This window comes from Lytechinus pictus, chromosome 1 (genome assembly GCF_037042905.1).
Source record: "Lytechinus pictus isolate F3 Inbred chromosome 1, Lp3.0, whole genome shotgun sequence".
Lineage (NCBI taxonomy): Eukaryota > Metazoa > Echinodermata > Echinoidea > Temnopleuroida > Toxopneustidae > Lytechinus > Lytechinus pictus.
Window position 1 is genome coordinate 19626315 of NC_087245.1, and position 17078 is coordinate 19643392.

At 35.9% G+C, this 17078-nt stretch overlaps 1 protein-coding gene across 4 annotated transcripts in view; it reads right to left on the bottom strand.

Annotated features, from left to right (window-relative positions):
• Positions 1-17078, bottom strand: part of LOC129258955 (titin-like) — a 49143-nt gene that overhangs the window by 4609 nt on the left and 27456 nt on the right. Inside the window, exons 32-47 of one of the 4 annotated variants that reach the window (XM_054897209.2) lie at positions 16100-16420; positions 13166-13338; positions 12538-12680; positions 12017-12195; positions 11360-11527; positions 10708-10877; positions 10065-10201; positions 9180-9562; positions 8475-8650; positions 7759-7895; positions 7280-7424; positions 6729-6909; positions 6132-6235; positions 5640-5820; positions 3173-3211; positions 180-346 (exon numbers count right to left, since the gene is read on the bottom strand). In XM_054897209.2, the coding sequence (XP_054753184.2) occupies positions 180-346; positions 3173-3211; positions 5640-5820; positions 6132-6235; positions 6729-6909; positions 7280-7424; positions 7759-7895; positions 8475-8650; positions 9180-9562; positions 10065-10201; positions 10708-10877; positions 11360-11527; positions 12017-12195; positions 12538-12680; positions 13166-13338; positions 16100-16420 (2804 nt within the window). The remainder of the gene's footprint in view (positions 1-179; positions 347-3172; positions 3212-5639; positions 5821-6131; positions 6236-6728; positions 6910-7279; positions 7425-7758; positions 7896-8474; positions 8651-9179; positions 9563-10064; positions 10202-10707; positions 10878-11359; positions 11528-12016; positions 12196-12537; positions 12681-13165; positions 13339-16099; positions 16421-17078) is intronic. The other 3 variants (XM_054897234.2, XM_054897218.2, XM_064097731.1) reach the window with 3 other exon arrangements.

A 17078-nucleotide genomic window follows, 5' to 3' on the forward strand; every position in this document is an offset into this window, starting at 1 on the left:
AATTATTATTATTATTATTTATAAAAAATACTTTCAATATTAAACAATACTTAATGATGAATTCTGGTAATAGAATGGAACTGGCATACTTTTGTATTAAGACAAATGCAATTGTAATTCATCAACTAATTTCACTCTTAATTTTCAATCAAATGTCACCAATTTGCAGTGATATGTACCTCAATGTATGGATGAGTCTGAATCTCAATGCTGTTCTTGAACCATTGTACAGCCGGCTGTGGGGTGCCTTGGATTTTAACCCTGAACTGTACTCTGTCACCAGGCTGCACCTCTTGGTCATTCAGTCGAATGACAATAGTTGGTCGGTCATCAACGTCTTTCTCTCCTGTAATCATGACAAAAGAGATATGTTCAACTGATCAAAAGAAATTTCTATAATGAAATCTTATCAAAATCAAATAATTCACAAGAAAAATTCAGAATTGCAGAAGATTTTACAAATCTAAAACATTGAAACAAATTAATAGAAAGTAATGTAATAAAATAATGTACATACACACATCTTAGTTTAATATATAATACCAAAATCTCATATACATGAATGAAAAACAACATTCTTTTTAATATAATATGAACTACCATGATTTGTTGAAATATCTTTATGAATTCACATTAAAAACAGAAAAGGCATCATGAATCTAGCACAAGAGAAATCATAATCTTAGTTTACAGGTTTTCTTGTGGAAATGTCACAATTCTAATTGTTGTTTTTTTTCAAGCTACATTCATTTTAGTTTCATCTGCAAACTATTAAAATAAATTACAGTATCATCACACATATAATTAAAAGCAACAAATTACATAATAAAAACATAAAAACCTTTCAATTTGAAATACAATTACATATACATTACGAAGAAAAAATAATATAACTCAGAATAAGTTTTAAAAGAAAGACTTCAATATAGCCGAGGGGAAAACTACAGAGTGCCCAAATTTTCATTGAAAATCAAATAAATAAATAGAGCTATGATTACATATCAAGCAAAAAAATACAACCCATTCCCATAACACCAAATCAAAAACATAAAACAATGAAAAAATAAACAAACACATGAGGTCTTTAACTTCAGAACATTCCATTGCAAGATTGCTTTGTGTTTGATATATCTCATTTCCAAAATGAAATGTTTTTGATTTCTCAACTAAAGAGTATGTCAATCTTATTGGAATAAATGATATTGTCTGGTCAAAATTAATTTATCTGTATTTACAGGTATGGGGCAAATCAAAAAATGAAGGGAATTGAGTGTTTTGGTTATGATTTCAATTCAAGTGCTACTTATTTCTAAAAATTTTGTTTTCATAATTAAGTAAATTATTTTCACCTATCTTTTTAATAGGAAACTTATCAAAACCATTCAACAAACAAAATAAATTTCATGCAAACTGATTTCAAAATCATTATATCGTGCATGTAAAGGGACGCATTCAGAAACATAAGCATGCATTAAATTAATTCAAACTTCTTTTCCTACCTTTCCCCTTGCCTGGGAAAAACAAATGACGTCTGTTGCGTGCAGAACACATAAACCAGTACACAGCACAGAAAACATTAGCCATTCAGTATTAATTTCACACTTCTAGGAAATACCACATGTTACTGTTATGAGTTACTTCATGATTTGAATAGATATTTGCAATCTTTTGTGGTCTCTACTTTTTCATCAAATTTTATTGCTGATTATTTCAGACATCACACATAATATATAACAGCAAATAGGAATTTTTTCACTGTTTAATTCAACACTATCTTGGGCCAGTTCTTAATTAATTCATTATATTGAAGAATATTCCTTGGAGGAGCCTAAACCTCAGGAAGAATTCTTTCCATTCCACTTAAATCTAATTTGTAGTAAGTGGGGAGTACACATGTCTGGTTAGACACCGGCATTGACAAATGGTGAGGTGTGGGAGAAATGCACATAGCAAGCACGGGAGGGGGTGGTTCACTTATCATGCCCTCATGTCAATTTCTATTTATAGACTATGACATCATGATTTCTGGCAACAACATCACAGAAGATATATATCACTACGTTCAGCATTTCCAGTTTGTTTGATAGTTATATATGGTAGATCGGGAAGGGGAACAATAGGGGCACATGCCCCTTCTTTATGGAGGACATTTAATAACTGTTTGGCTGCCCTTTGGTTAATTCTGGATATGCCCCTTTTTTCCAGCTTATATTCAGGATGTGGAGCATTGTGGCCCAGAGGATTAGTCTCCAGACTTTGAAACAGAGGGTCATGGGTTCGAATTCCAGCCATGGCATGAATTCCTTCGGCAAGAAATTTATCCACACTGTGCTGCACTCGACCCAGGTGAGGTGAATGGGTACCTGGTAGGCTTTAGCGCCTACATGTATTAATATGGCGGCTCAGCAGATAGCGTAACTATATGATACCAAGTATCAAAGCGCAGTTGAGTATATGCACATAGTAACTGCGCTATATAAATGGACATATTATTATTATTATTATGTATAACAATTATAACAGCAACAATATTATTTGTTTTGTTTGCAATTCAGTCCTTTCTGAGTTCATACAGAGATAGATTTTATAGAATTACATAACATTCAATATATTTCATTCCTGAAGAATGGCCAAAGTGAAAACTGGTTATATTCTCTTTGATGTATACAATTTTGAGTATGTTACTGCAAAAACATTTCTGAATTTCATAATATATTTCAAATTCGAAATTTAGAAAAGCAATAGCATTGTATTCACATATAGTTTATTACTAAAGAAGCACGTGTTATATAATCTTCAGTCACATGAAATACTGACACAAAAATGAATTTACATATTTGAAAAGCAGAGAATATCAACTGTTTGCTTCAAATATACCAAACAGTTTGCAAAAAGCAGACAAGATGTTAATTGACAAGCAGAAAGACAGTTTCACTGCAAATTTATCATTAAGTTGTTCTATGTTTCATCAGTTACATTAACAAACATTTGACTCCAATATCAGACTTCAATATTAAGGAAAATGATCCATTGTAAGTGTACTTGTACAAACCATTACAACATTGCGCAAAAAGATAATTGCATCACACTTTGTATTAGTAACCTTTCTAGGAGAGTATAGAAGAGATAAATTGAGCAAATCTTGGTACCAAATGAATTTTATACTAGATACCTTTCCGTATGAACAGGACGGCATGGGAAGTTCTTGCGTCTATATAAAGGGGTGGGACCAGGAAAGTTTCGTAACAATGTGAAAACAGACATGCTATTGCATGGGTGGGGTCAGGCGGAAAATGAAGACAGCAAGGCTGCTTCGATCCTCAACCAAACACAAACCCTGATAATCAAATCCACACATCAAAAATGATCTCCAAGGCGATTTCAAGATGAAACAAACCAAAGAAACTCATGAACTGAACGGACATGAAAGGGCATATTCAAAATGTACTTCCAGAAATATCTATCAGTCATCAATTGGCAAAAAGTTGCATGGCCTACTGAATTATGCAATTCCATTTTTAGATTTTGTATTTTAAACCCATGGCTCCACTAGAAAATTGGTTAAGAATACTGTTAATAATTGACCAAACTCCCTATTGCTTTTAATTAGTCTCCAAAGTAAAACAAACTAATTTGTTTATAGTGGTATATATTTTGGCCAAACATAATGGACATTAATCGCTAGAGGGTATTCATTTGTCTCGCAATCTACTATGGTCAACAAGGAAATTCGTGATCACTCTCGCAAAAAGTGTTCACTGGCTTTCTAGGAAATTCGTGATCACTCTCGCAAAAAGTGTTCACTAGCTTACAAGTTCACGAGCTTTCGAGTGCCGCTGCAACTCTTTATCAAGTGACGAAAATTATCTGATGACGTACTCTATTTATACTAATCTCCAGGACCGTACGCACGAACGCGAGAACAATAGGTGGGTATTGATCCGTTGCGTCGGTATGCGGCGCGGCCGGTAATCCGTATATGCAAATACGCCGTGGGTCGGCGATATGCAAATTAGACAAAATTGGCGGGCTCGCTAGTTTCCCGTGGGCGGGGGCTGACTAGCTGAGCGGTCCCTCGTTCGGGGCCGGGAACGATCGGGTCGGCGTGCACTGCCAGGCAAGGGGGTATTGTGCTGTCTGATGGTTCGCATCCAGAAGTCGGGGATGTCGATCCCGCTGTCTCTGTTGAAGTTGTTAGGACAAAGACGTATACTAATAGCCTCCTTAATCCTGCGTGTATACCAATGTCTCTCTTTGGCAATGCAATGTACACCCTCCCAATCTGGGTGGTGTTGTTTCTCCCAAGCATGTTCTGCCACCGCGGATGTGTCGGTTCGCTGTAACCGAACATCGCGCTTGTGTTCAGAAATGCGTTCAACTATCGGTCGGGCTGTTTCTCCGATGTAAGACCCGTCACATCCCTGGCAAGGAATGTTGTATACTACGCCATCACGTCTGTGATCAGGGATAGGGTCTTTGGGGTGTACAAGCTGTTTGTGTAAGGTGGTGTCCGAGCGGAAAACCGTTCGGATACCGTGACCTTCTAATCGGCGTTTAAGTTGTTGTGAGAGGCCATCTATGTATGGCAAGACTGTGCAAGTCTTGAAAACCTTCTGATCCCTTGGTGGTAGTTTTTTCTTGAAAGTGTTCTTGATAAAACGGCGTGGGTAGCCGTTGCTGTGCAAGGCGCCACGTATGTGTGCTCTTTCTTTCGGGAGTTCAGGTGGGTGAGTTATGATACGTGCTGCTCTGTCGAACAGGCATTTAACAAGACCTTTCTTGACCGATTTGTCGTGATGAGAATCAAATGGTATGTATTGGTCTGTATGAGTGGGCTTGCGGTAGACAGAGGTGGAGAGTTTCCCGCCCTCGTGTCTTTGGACTAGCGTGTCAAGGTAGATTGCGAGACAAATGAATACCCTCTAGCGATTATTTCAATCCGCAATAATGAACCTATTTAGTATAATGGACATTGTTATGCGAATGTAACCTTTCAAACAATTTAATTGTTCGATACATTAGACTAAAAGTTCCTAATTAGATTTTAGAGAACTTTCATCCAAAGCCTTATTAATGAAAAATTATTATGAGGCACTCTGAACACACTGCACACAGAATGATTTTATCATCCCCTTCAATTCAATCCAAAAATTTCAAACAATCTCACACTTGATGCTCAAGAAAGTGCTGATTTTTGTTCTTCTTTGTGTATGCTCATAGTAAACTTGTGATTGTTGTTGAGCTGGGGTGCAATATTGTGATACGAGACAAGCCTTTCCCCTTCCTATTTTTTTATTCCGTCATGGTCTCATTTCTACTTTGCCTCTTCTAACTTCTTAGGTTTCTCTTTTCCTTTGCCATTGATCTTTTTTTCCCTCATTTTCACTGTACAGCAGTAACTTCTTGACTTTATTTGACGGAACTGGAGTATAACATTTCATTCATATTTTATATTTCTTATTTTTCGAAGATTTAAGCTAGAAGTTTCATTTGTATAAAATTGATGATATTGTATGTGATGTGATTTAGCACAACCAAGTTTTTAAATGAAATTTCTTGTGCTTTTTTTTCAAAACAAGAGGCAATAAATGCCAATTTAGCGTAATTTATTCTAGGACCTATGATACAGCAGAACTTACCGTCGACAAGAAGAGTAGAAGATGAAACAGATACTCCAAACTCGTTGGTCAGAGTGATACGGTAGTTTCCAGAATCACTGGGCCGAACCTGGAGGATCATTAGGATCTGTCTGTCGCCCTCTGTGAGGAAACGGACCCGAGACGTCTCTGTGATAGAGCGCTCGTCCTTTGTCCACTTCACCTGCAAGAAGGACAAGAGAAGAGATTTTTGGCCTTATGAAATTCAACTTAGAGGTTCAATGCACTCTGAAATTTCTGATTCATTGCATGTTTTATTGCTCAGTAGAAAAATTGTTGGTCCTATTTCAATATGAAGCGAAGCAGGTGGCAAAATGCAAGGACATTTGAGATGTCAAGTAGAAACATTCTAAATCAAAAACAGTTATTCTTCTTAACACTTTTAATAACAACTTTTAACGATGATTGGTGTAATGAGGAATCATCATGACAATATGCCTTGTAAATGTCTTGAGTTGATACTGTCAAACTTACAGTGGGGGCAGGTGATCCGGACACTCTACATTCCAACCTGATGGTACTGCCCTCGGAAGCAACCAAACTCTCTAGAGGAGCAATGAAATCAGGGGATTGTTTCTCTGAAAAACAGAAAAAGAAATGAAAAAATAGAATTAATCGTAACATAACATTTGATATAAATTACATACTGTTCTTTTATTGGGTTTTAGAGATTGAATATATTTTGTTTTCTCCATAAAAGCATGTATGAAATAGGATGTCTTATATTGAGACCACAGGTCAATTACTTTCAATCTTCTATAAAATTACACTTACTACAAGAGATAAAGGGCTGCTTTCCATCACAAAATTATTTTTGAATTCAAAATCACCATCAATTTTCAAAGAAATGGCACTTATAAGATGAGATAAGGAGGCTGTTTCCCATCACAAAATTATTCTTTTCATTCATAACTCTGCTGTTCTCTAGAAAACCTTTGCCCAACCTCCAGTGGTAAATTTCTCTCATTTACAGGCAATAAAGTTAATAAAATCCATTTGATAAAATGGTTGGACATTCCTTTTAATAAGTACAATTCTGAGCAAACTATCAAGAGCAAGCAGGTGACTTACCATTGACCATGATGGTGCATTCTGTAGTGACCACGCTGACCTCGGTCTCTGCCCTACACTGGTACAGTCCTGCATCGCCTGATGTTGGCTTCTTGATGACAAGGTAGTACACATCACCATCCCTCAAGAACTCTACCCGATCTGAAGACTGGATTGGTGTGTTGTTGAAGAACCACTGTACCTACAAATGAACAATTTGAAATAGATATTCCATGAAGATCAGTAGAGTCTTTACAAAGTACTCATCAAGATACAGAAATATAGGGGAAACACGTAGAGGAAAGACATGGACAAATATGGGAAAGTTCCATGTCCTATCAGTAGTATGAATGTGACAAAGATTCAAAGAAGAGATTTCTTGGGAAAGAATGTCTAATGCTTTACTGGACAGCTTTTAAAAGTTTGCCAAAGACAGATGATTAAACAACTGAGCATACACAGATCTTCAATATTCCATCCTTTTGCTATCTGTTCTGTTTTTAAAAATCTATATTTTACATCATTCCTATGCACCTGAGGGGGAGTGCCTTGCTTGAATATAGGAAATTTACCTGAGCTGTGGGTTTCTCCTCAATCCTCACTCTGAGTTTGATCTCGGTGCTCTCAACAACCTGCTTGTCTGTTAGATGCTCAGTAAAGACGATCGGCTGGGATGGTCTAACAACAACTGGTCCTGGACCTGTAGGCATAGGAACCCTGGAGAAAGGACCAAGTACAATAAAAATAAGAGTACATCAATGATAGAATGATAGATTGCCTAATAGTCTACAAAGCCTTTATCGAGCAAAGTGAATATAGCAATACTCGTATCTACATTTCATGTATACAGATGAAATAACGAATAGAGTTTAAAAAAAATTAATACTTGAATATCTACAACCAACTAATTCACTAACAAAATTAAGTAATGAACAGTATAACAGCAATTGAAAAGAGAAGAAATCTAGCTGGGAAACAAGTCTCAACATATTCTGGCCAAAGGGTTACAGTGATTTTAAAGCATACATGAATACAAATAATAACAACTTACGTTACTCCGGAGACATTGATGACAATGTTGACAGTCTCTGTGCCTCTGTCATTCTCTGCTACCACTGTGTATTTACCTCCTGCATCTGGTCTTGGGTTCTTGATTACCAAGGTGTGAACTGTCTCTTCCTTGATGATCTGTTACAAGAATTACAAAAGGCAATAATATATCAGACATCCCAAGTTTTACAATATCAGGCATATGACTCCCACCATAAGGGCTATTGCTCATCATTCCAGTCCCATCTTGAGCCTATAATACACCCTATCTCAAATACATTATACCCACTGTCTGGCAATCTCATGCCAATTCACAGATTCCTGTATGAAAGTCTCACTAATTGCTGGCATTTAAAGTACGTATCTCTGCAATATGTTACCACAATAGTAATATATCTAGTTTACAGACAAATGGGCCCACAATGTAAGTCCATCCTACCCCCTTCCTTTTTGCAAATCAAGAATGTCATGTCAAATTCATTTTCCAATATTTATGTTTATGTCTATGTTGCTTTCACAATTTCTGCTACAGTCACCTTGCAGAAGGATCACTTTCTCACTCTCCAAAAGTTTGAAAATAACTAGTCAAACCAATTTTAAAGACAATGGGAGCATGAAGATTCAGACCTCTTCGACAGAGCTATTGCTAAATTGGAAACAAATCTGAAAGCAAACCAAGAGCTGATACCTTAATACACTAAGGAAACAATTTATTACCTCCACTTCTTCTGTCTCTACAATCTCTACATCATTCTGGAGCCATGTGACCTTGGGAGGTGGCTGTCCCCTGATCCTGAAGTGAAGTCTGATTGGTTGACCCACTGGGATATCAAGATGGCTGTACTGAGTCTGGAGAGGGGTGATGTGTGGTGCTGGCACGAGGGCAGCATTCACTGTAACAAAAACAAAATTACACAACATATTTAGAGATATTTGTACAGTTTAATAAAAAATTTTACCAATCTTGGTGTCAGAAACAATGTTTAAGCAGCAAGAAAATAGAAGGAAGCTAATGGCAATTCACACTAAAAATGTATTAAATAAAACCTTATTAAGTTGCAAAAGTGCCCTTGATAAATGCTATTTCAATACACAGTCAATTAGAATGAATGGAAGTAGGAAAAACTGACACACCATAGCAAGTTTCTTTTTGCCAGGACTAAATGTATGCTATGTTGGACATCAAAGTAAATGCAATATTCACATATGTGAACAGTATGTAATTAAAAACCACTCTGTTATTCTCTGGTATGGCTAATTATTTACTTGTGAAATTGTTCAGAAGAATGAAACTTGAGTCATGCATAGAGTATAATCTGGATGATCCATGGCCTGAACATTTCTTTGAAACATTGTTACATTCATGACCAAATTTAACCCCTAAAATTCGGGACTTCAACTTTCATAAGGAAAGAAGCCTACCTTTAACAGTGATCTGGCAAGTAGTGGTATCCTGTCCTGCAGGGTTGGTTGCCTTGCAGACATACCGACCTTCATCCTCCAGAAAGGCTTCCCTCACATCCAACCTAGCAACACTCTCTACAAAGCTCATCTCATACTGAGGCTTCCCAGCGATGGGCTTATCATCCTTGTACCACGTAATGCGAGGAGTAGGCTGGCCAGTGACGCGGATGGCGATCTCGATGGGCTCGCCTTCGGTCACCTCGATGTCTTTGAGGCGGCTCTGGAAGCGAGGAGGGGTGGCTGCACCCATGAGGGGCATGGCGTCGGGTTGGGTGAAGAAGCGAGACTGGAGGGGTGCAAACATGGGCTCTGCCTGTGATGGGACTACTTCCATCTGTGTTCTGCAGGTACAAAAAGATCACTGAAACATTAAATTGACTTTCATTGCATTGTTAACATGTTAATAAAATGTTACCTTTTAGATCAAATTTACATTTAGATATTGCTAACCTAACATACAGGGTTTGGGGGTGGTGAGACAGATTGTAATGCACTCTAGAACGTTCATTTATTAGTTCTTAATGGGATCAATTAGCTTGTTTCTCTTTCTGTACAAAGGAGAGTACATACACCTTGATGATGATATACGGGACCCCTCACTTTCTACAGTTCAGATAAATTAAATTCAACTGCGACTCTATTTTAGATGAGAACCACACAGGTTCCCCCAACTCTACACTTACAAATTAATCAATCAATATGTGCAATGATTCCCACTAATGATCAATGCAATCAGTAAAAAAAATTAGCCCTACGATCAATCAATAAGCTACGTGATACAGGGCACAGACATTATTCTTACACTTCTACTGCTACAAAAGATATATTTCTGAAGGAACTTACACTGGTGGGACAACATCTATCTCAATGGATGTCGACTCCTGACCCTTATCATTCTCTGCTACCACTGTATAGGTACCAGCATACTCTGGTTTGGCTTCCTTAATGACCAGTTTGTAATCTGTCTCTTCATTGATGATCTGAAATGCAAGAAGGAGTTGATAAAAACCTTACCCAACATATATGTTTACTCTACAAATTTGTAATTGCTAACCTGTTACCTACATGAAACATGAGCCTTCTCTAGGATGGTAGTCTACAAATTCATATGTTCACAGAATTAATGAAACTGGTAATCCTATTAATGGCTATAAAAGCTGTCTTGGTTCTTATATTTAACTTGATATTAGTATCATTTTGAATGTTTAATTCTATATACATTAGACTTATGACATTGGACTAGACACTGTTGTATCAATGTTGAAACGAAAATGGTAGAAAGCTGCATGGAAATATGTGCTTTGACTGACGGTCACTGACCATCACAATGAATATCTTCATGATCATTATTGATATCATCATCATCATCATCATCATCAACATCGTCACCATCATCATCATCACTATCATCATAACCATCATCATCATCATCCTTATCATCATTAACACCACCATCATCTTGATCATCACCAAAATCGATACCTACCTCCATTTCTGGAGTTTCCTTTACAGGCACACCATCATGATACCAGCGAACGACCGGTGATGGGAAGGCCTCGATGTTAAACTTGAGCACAATGGGTTGGCCTACTGGTATATCAAGATGGCTTGACTCATGTGAGATGGGTTTGATGACTGGTGGAGCTTGAGGCAAAGCTGGAGAAATGGTAGAAAATATGGTGTATAAAAATAAATCAAAGAAATATTAATGTATTAGTGCTGCTAGCCATGCAGGAATAGTTCTATCCATCATTCACATTCCTATAGGGGTGCCATAGCCAATTCATGAAAATCTCCTGTCTATGCAGAGTAAGGAATTGTTTGAAACCCTGCCATAGTTCTTGGGCCTTTGAGCAAGGAATTTTATCTTCATTGATCTTTCATGTCTTTTGGATGGTACATGTAGGTCTAAGACGGCAGTCGAAGATGTAAAAATGCATATCCGATTGACAAAGGTCTATAAAATCACAGACACACCCTCACACTATTGCAACCACACAGGAAGGTGGATTCATTCATATCCCTTACACTCTCTGAAAGAAGTACAAAATTACACCTAAATTGCCTTCAAGAATAAAACATATCCCACAATAATTCAAAATGGATTCCTATTCTTATCTCTATGGTAACTAACTCACATTTGACTTCAACTCTCCCTGAGGTAACGTCTCGGCCATGATTGTTGGTAGCTTGACAGGTGTAGAGACCTGCATCCTCCAGGAAGGCTTCCCTGACGTCAAGACAAGCAACGCTCTCCATGAAGCTAAGCTCATACTGGGGCTCATTCTCTGTCAGCTCCTTGTTATCTGTTTGGAAGAATAAAATATGAATCTTTAGACTGGTATCACTAAATACAGTGTACAGAAGTCAAATCTCTGCTTGAAAAGTAGATCATGCAAACATTTGTATTGTGAATTGCCCTTGTTACCACAATCACCATCACTGTGACCATCACTGTAAATGTTACATCATGAAACCATCATCACTGTCATGATAATCATCATCTTCACCTTACATATAAATATCACCATAATCACCAGCATCATTATCACCATCAAAATCACCAGAACAATTATCATCATTGTGATGTAATTAAAACATCACAAATCTCAGTACCCCTGTTTTTATTAACATTATAATCATTGTCACTATCATCATCACCATCATCAGAATAATCAACCAAAAATGTTCACCTTTGTTGTCACCGCCCTTTTCACCACAACAATAACCATCATCATCATCATCAACGCCATCATCCTCAACATAAACATCATCATCATCCATTCTTTTCTTACCTTTATACCAGACGATATTAGGTACAGGCACGCCAGCAACCTTGCAGGTTAGCTCAAATGGTTGACCATCAGGGATCACTAAATCCTTGAGCCTGGTCTTGAACCTTGGAGCAGTACCAGGTGGGGTCTTGGCTGCAGGAGCAGGGGCACTCTGGACCTCCTCTTGGTGGATGGGTATGCTACAATCAAAGGACATATTGATTCGATATTTAAAGGTAATGTTGATAAAGATACTTTAAGGAAATTTTTCAATAATCATGTCACCAACATCAGTAATTTCATCTTCATCATCATTCCCTCCATTAATGTCACCATCATTATCATCATCATTGCCATCAACATCAATATTATAATCAATTTCATCACCATCACCATCATCATCACCACCACTATCATCATCATAACATATCATCATGATCAAAATCATAATTTAAGATCATATCATCTTCATTATTATCACTATTATCATCACAGTTACCATCACTGTCAGTATCATCATTAACAGAAAATATAAGACTTACACGACAGGTGGGCGTGGGACATTAATCTCAACACTGGAAGACTCCTGTCCTTTCTCATTTTCAGCTCTGATGGTGTATTTGCCGGTATCTTCAGGTTCTGCTTGACCGATCTGCATCGTGTACGTTGTATCCTCCTTCACGACCTTCAAAACAAAGCAAGGAAAGTTTGGTGTCACAATCCATCAGTGAACGTGATGGCAAATATCTTACAAGCAGGCTATATCTTCAGAGAGATTGACTTATCCAAACAAACTTAATTCATATACATAAGTGACGCATTGAACGTTAATACAGGTGATGGTCAACAATGCAAATAATATCATGACACTAAATAGTCAGGATTATGTTTATCATTAGCAGGGTTGAAGTTGGTCAAGACAACCACAAAAGAAAGTTATCAGTTACATAAAACAAAGCAAATAGTCCCCTAAATCAATATTACATCATTGTTAGACTTTAATTAGCATATCATGACATGGTAAATATATACTTTAATACTTTTTTTTAAATACACTACACATCAATAACAAACAGGTCCAGAATCTTGCAACAGATAATTCTAAGCTTACTCTTACACCTCTGACTAAAAATCGATCAATCTTTGAGTGAGAATAATCATTAGATATACCTTGATTCTTCCATCTGGTCTGAGTGGACGGTCATTATGATGCCAGGTGACAGTAGGCTCTGGGTTACCGGACACCTTGAAGGCCAGTTTGATAGGTTGACCAACCGGTATCTCCAGGTAGCTGGACTCCAGCTTCAAGGGTTGGATCCAGGGTGGAGTAGGAGATGCATCCTCTGGAAAATAGCATATTTTGAAGGAGGGCAATAATAACAACATTTGAAAACATGGCAACAAAATATATTTAAAAGAGGGAAATTACATTTTGAAACACAGCAATAGTAAAATGTTTCAAACGAAGTAGACAGCACAAATATGTATTTCAAAGGGAGGAATAATATAGTTTGAAATAGAGCAATAGTAAAAATAAATGTTTTGAAAGAAGGGAATAGCACAAAATAAAAATATCAAACAAGGATATAGCCCATTTCAAAAGTGGGATATAGGACATTGAGAAAGTGGGGAACAGCAGACCTTGAAATAGAACAATAGTAGAATATTTGGAAAGAAGGAAAAAAAAATGTTTCAAAGAGGGATATTTCACAACAATTTGGAAGAATAAATACAGTTGTGAAAGAGAGATGTATAGGAATTTTTATTTTTATTTTGAATAAATTTGTTTTCAAGAGGCATATACATGTAGTAGGTTAATACCATGGGGTTTTACCCTCGATGTCACTGGCAAGTGGGAATTGGATACCTTTTTTTTAATTAATATCATCAACAAATAAAATATCTATTCAATGGAACAAGCATGCAATACAACCAAGCTTATTGCCAGGTAAATACATTTTTGAGGAGTCAATATAAGAATAGTATATAAATACTAAAAACTATTAAATTTGTACTTAAGTTAATTTGTCATACACATTAGTAATATCCACTGACTATATATATGTATACAAAAGAAAACTGGAAATACAAATGAAAAATCAGTCTTGTATTCATTACAACATAAATCAAATGTATGGAAAGTGATAAATAGTTGTTTGATACATTACATGATTTTAAATGAACCATGAAAATTACTTTTGATGAGTTATGCACATGCTACAAAAGTTCAAAAAGTTGTGAAAACAGATTCGATAAAATACAAATATGTCTTCATCATAGGAATAAGATTCTCTCATTATGGACATTTTCCATAATACAATAATAACATGTCCTAAAAATACTCATTTAAGATGGCATCCACGTACATATAAAGACAGAAAACCCCTGAAGATCATAAAAACAAAGAAAGATAATTAGAGCAAATAAACAAACTCAACTCTTACTAGAGTCATCTTCCTTTCTATGTACATGAACTGATTCCAATTTAATTCTAGCCAAAAAATATTTGTTTATATATTTTTCTACAGAGAACAAACACCCAATTTCCATTTCACAAATCTCTTCTCATTTGTAACACTGTGCATTGCCCATCACTTCCTCGTACAAATTTCTAAATCAGTTAATACATAATGAAAGTGATAAAGTGAGCAACATGTGAAGCAGAATCAAAGTGAAGAAGAAAAAGAAAATGCGATTAGTGAACTGAACAAAATGGGAAAGAAAATAAACAGAAAAAAATAGAAAGGATGAATCAGTCAGTTTAGTATATTATGAGGAGAAAACATCATTTATCACAAGGTAAAGAAAATGGAACAATTAAATATAACATCAAGAAACAAGAAAAGAGAGAAATATCAAGGTTAAGTATATAGACATATATCAGAAACTGGAATAGATTAATTTCAAGGTTTTTTTATTGTGACAGGTGAATATATTTATACTGAACTAAGACAATACAATTTATCTACATAAGCACATGGACTTTAGTGAAACATGTGTTTTAAATTTTGCTGAATGAATACAGCTACCATTTTTTATTGTCATTACTAATCAGAAATGCTTTGATAAAATAAACTGCCAGGCAATTCATACAGCATACATACATGTGATAATAACTTTCACATCATGCAAAAGCGGGAAAATGCATTTACAAAATTACTATTTGAAATAAATCCTTTTTAAGTTTCATGTTCATCATTTATGAGTATGAGTATTTAACTCTGTATTTCCATCTCTTACAGAAGTGATTTTTCAGAGGTTCAGCCTCCATTTTCAAAAAAAATTATGGTCAACTGCAAGAAAATTCTGAATAGGTTTTATCAACCTTTTCTGGATTGAATACAAAGAAGTTTCTGTCATATTATTTAAAAATCAACATACTACTTCCTCTTTAATGTACAAAAAAAAAATTCTGTGACAGAGATTTGTTTGGGTTTGGGTCCAAAATTTTCTGGAAAACTGTGGCTCCAATTACACTGCCAAATATTTATATATAATTTAACACACTTTCGGTTAAAAAAATTGAAAGCTAATCAATAATTTTTTTTTGCACAATTACATGCAGCAGCATCAAGTGTATAAGAGCAGCAAAATTATCACATTCAAGCTCTTGCAAAAGGTTGCATATAAATATCATAATAGGCAGAGTAGTGCAATAATATTGTGACATAAGCAGGATTTACCAGGCATTCGCTAATGAAGAATTATCAAGAGTATTTGCGAGAAAAGTACTTGTAGTTTGAAACACAAAATAGATCCCCCTATTTGATATTTTCTTTTGGATTTTTTTCCTCTTTGGTGTTTATTCCTATAGCTTTTGCTACACTTTTGCCAAATAAGAGTGATAAACATGGATTCAGTTTTTGTAAAATGAAACACTTTTGGTTTTTAAAGGCATAGATTTCCCACATTTAAACGAATACCCGGTACTAAGTGCATTTCACATGAATATATGTGGGTGAAAGTGTATATATAGTGTTGAGTCGATGTGGGCTACAAATGCCTGTGTTGGATGGGAATGACAAAAGTCATTTCAGAAGATAAATGAATAGGATGACAAGAAATGATATATTTTCTGTTGAATAGCCTACTCAAGACGCTCACCAAGAACAGTTACTTTAGCCGAGGATTCGTCAGATCCGACGGCGTTCGTCACACGGCAAGTGTACATGCCAGAATCTTCGGGAAACGACTCATTGACCTGCAACGTGGCCATGTTACTTTGGAATTTCATGACGTATTCATAGCCGTCCTCTAGAGGCTCGCCACCCTTGAACCAATGTGCGGTGACTGGGGCAACACCATCAACCACACATGCTAGCTTAAATGGGGCGCCCTCTTTGACCGTCACATTTTGTAAATTGGAGAGGATGCAAGCGGCTTGGCATTTAGAACCATCATCAGTAGCATCTACTTCATCCTCGCCTGGGGTTAATGTTTGGAAAAGAAATTAAAATGAGCAGATAGGAAAGAAGAAATCATTCAGAGTACACCAGGATAAACTTGTTAAAGAAATAAAATAAAGCTTGATGCTTGCAAAGAGAGAGAAAGCATTTTAAAAGTATGCTTAATCAAGAATAAATACAATGTATTGAGCTGAAAAGAAAAGAATAGAATGCAGATATAATTACAATAGTAAATATACAATATAAGTCTCTACTAGAAGCTAAATCATCAACGTGTCTGACAGCAAACATGATGGATCATGCAAAGTTTATCCTTACAAACCTTAAACTATGCATAACAGTTTGAAAACTAATGAAACATTCATATAACATGCTTTGGTCAGACTTGCAAACAATGAATTCTTCTAGCATTCATGTTAATATGTCATTTCAATGCAAACAATATTGCAAAAAGACTTATTGCATGTTTTTTTTTCTAATTAGTCCATGACTTGCTATTCATAGAAGATTGACCAGAGATCCCATTGATTCATTTAAGAATAAAAAGAAAGTATAGTTTTTCAAAGACTTTTTTATCCACCTACTAAGAGTTTTCCATTTTAGTAATAAAATGATGCTTTCACTATTCTTTAATTAAATTTTGATCAATATTCCCAAAACAAAATTTGAAGTATTGA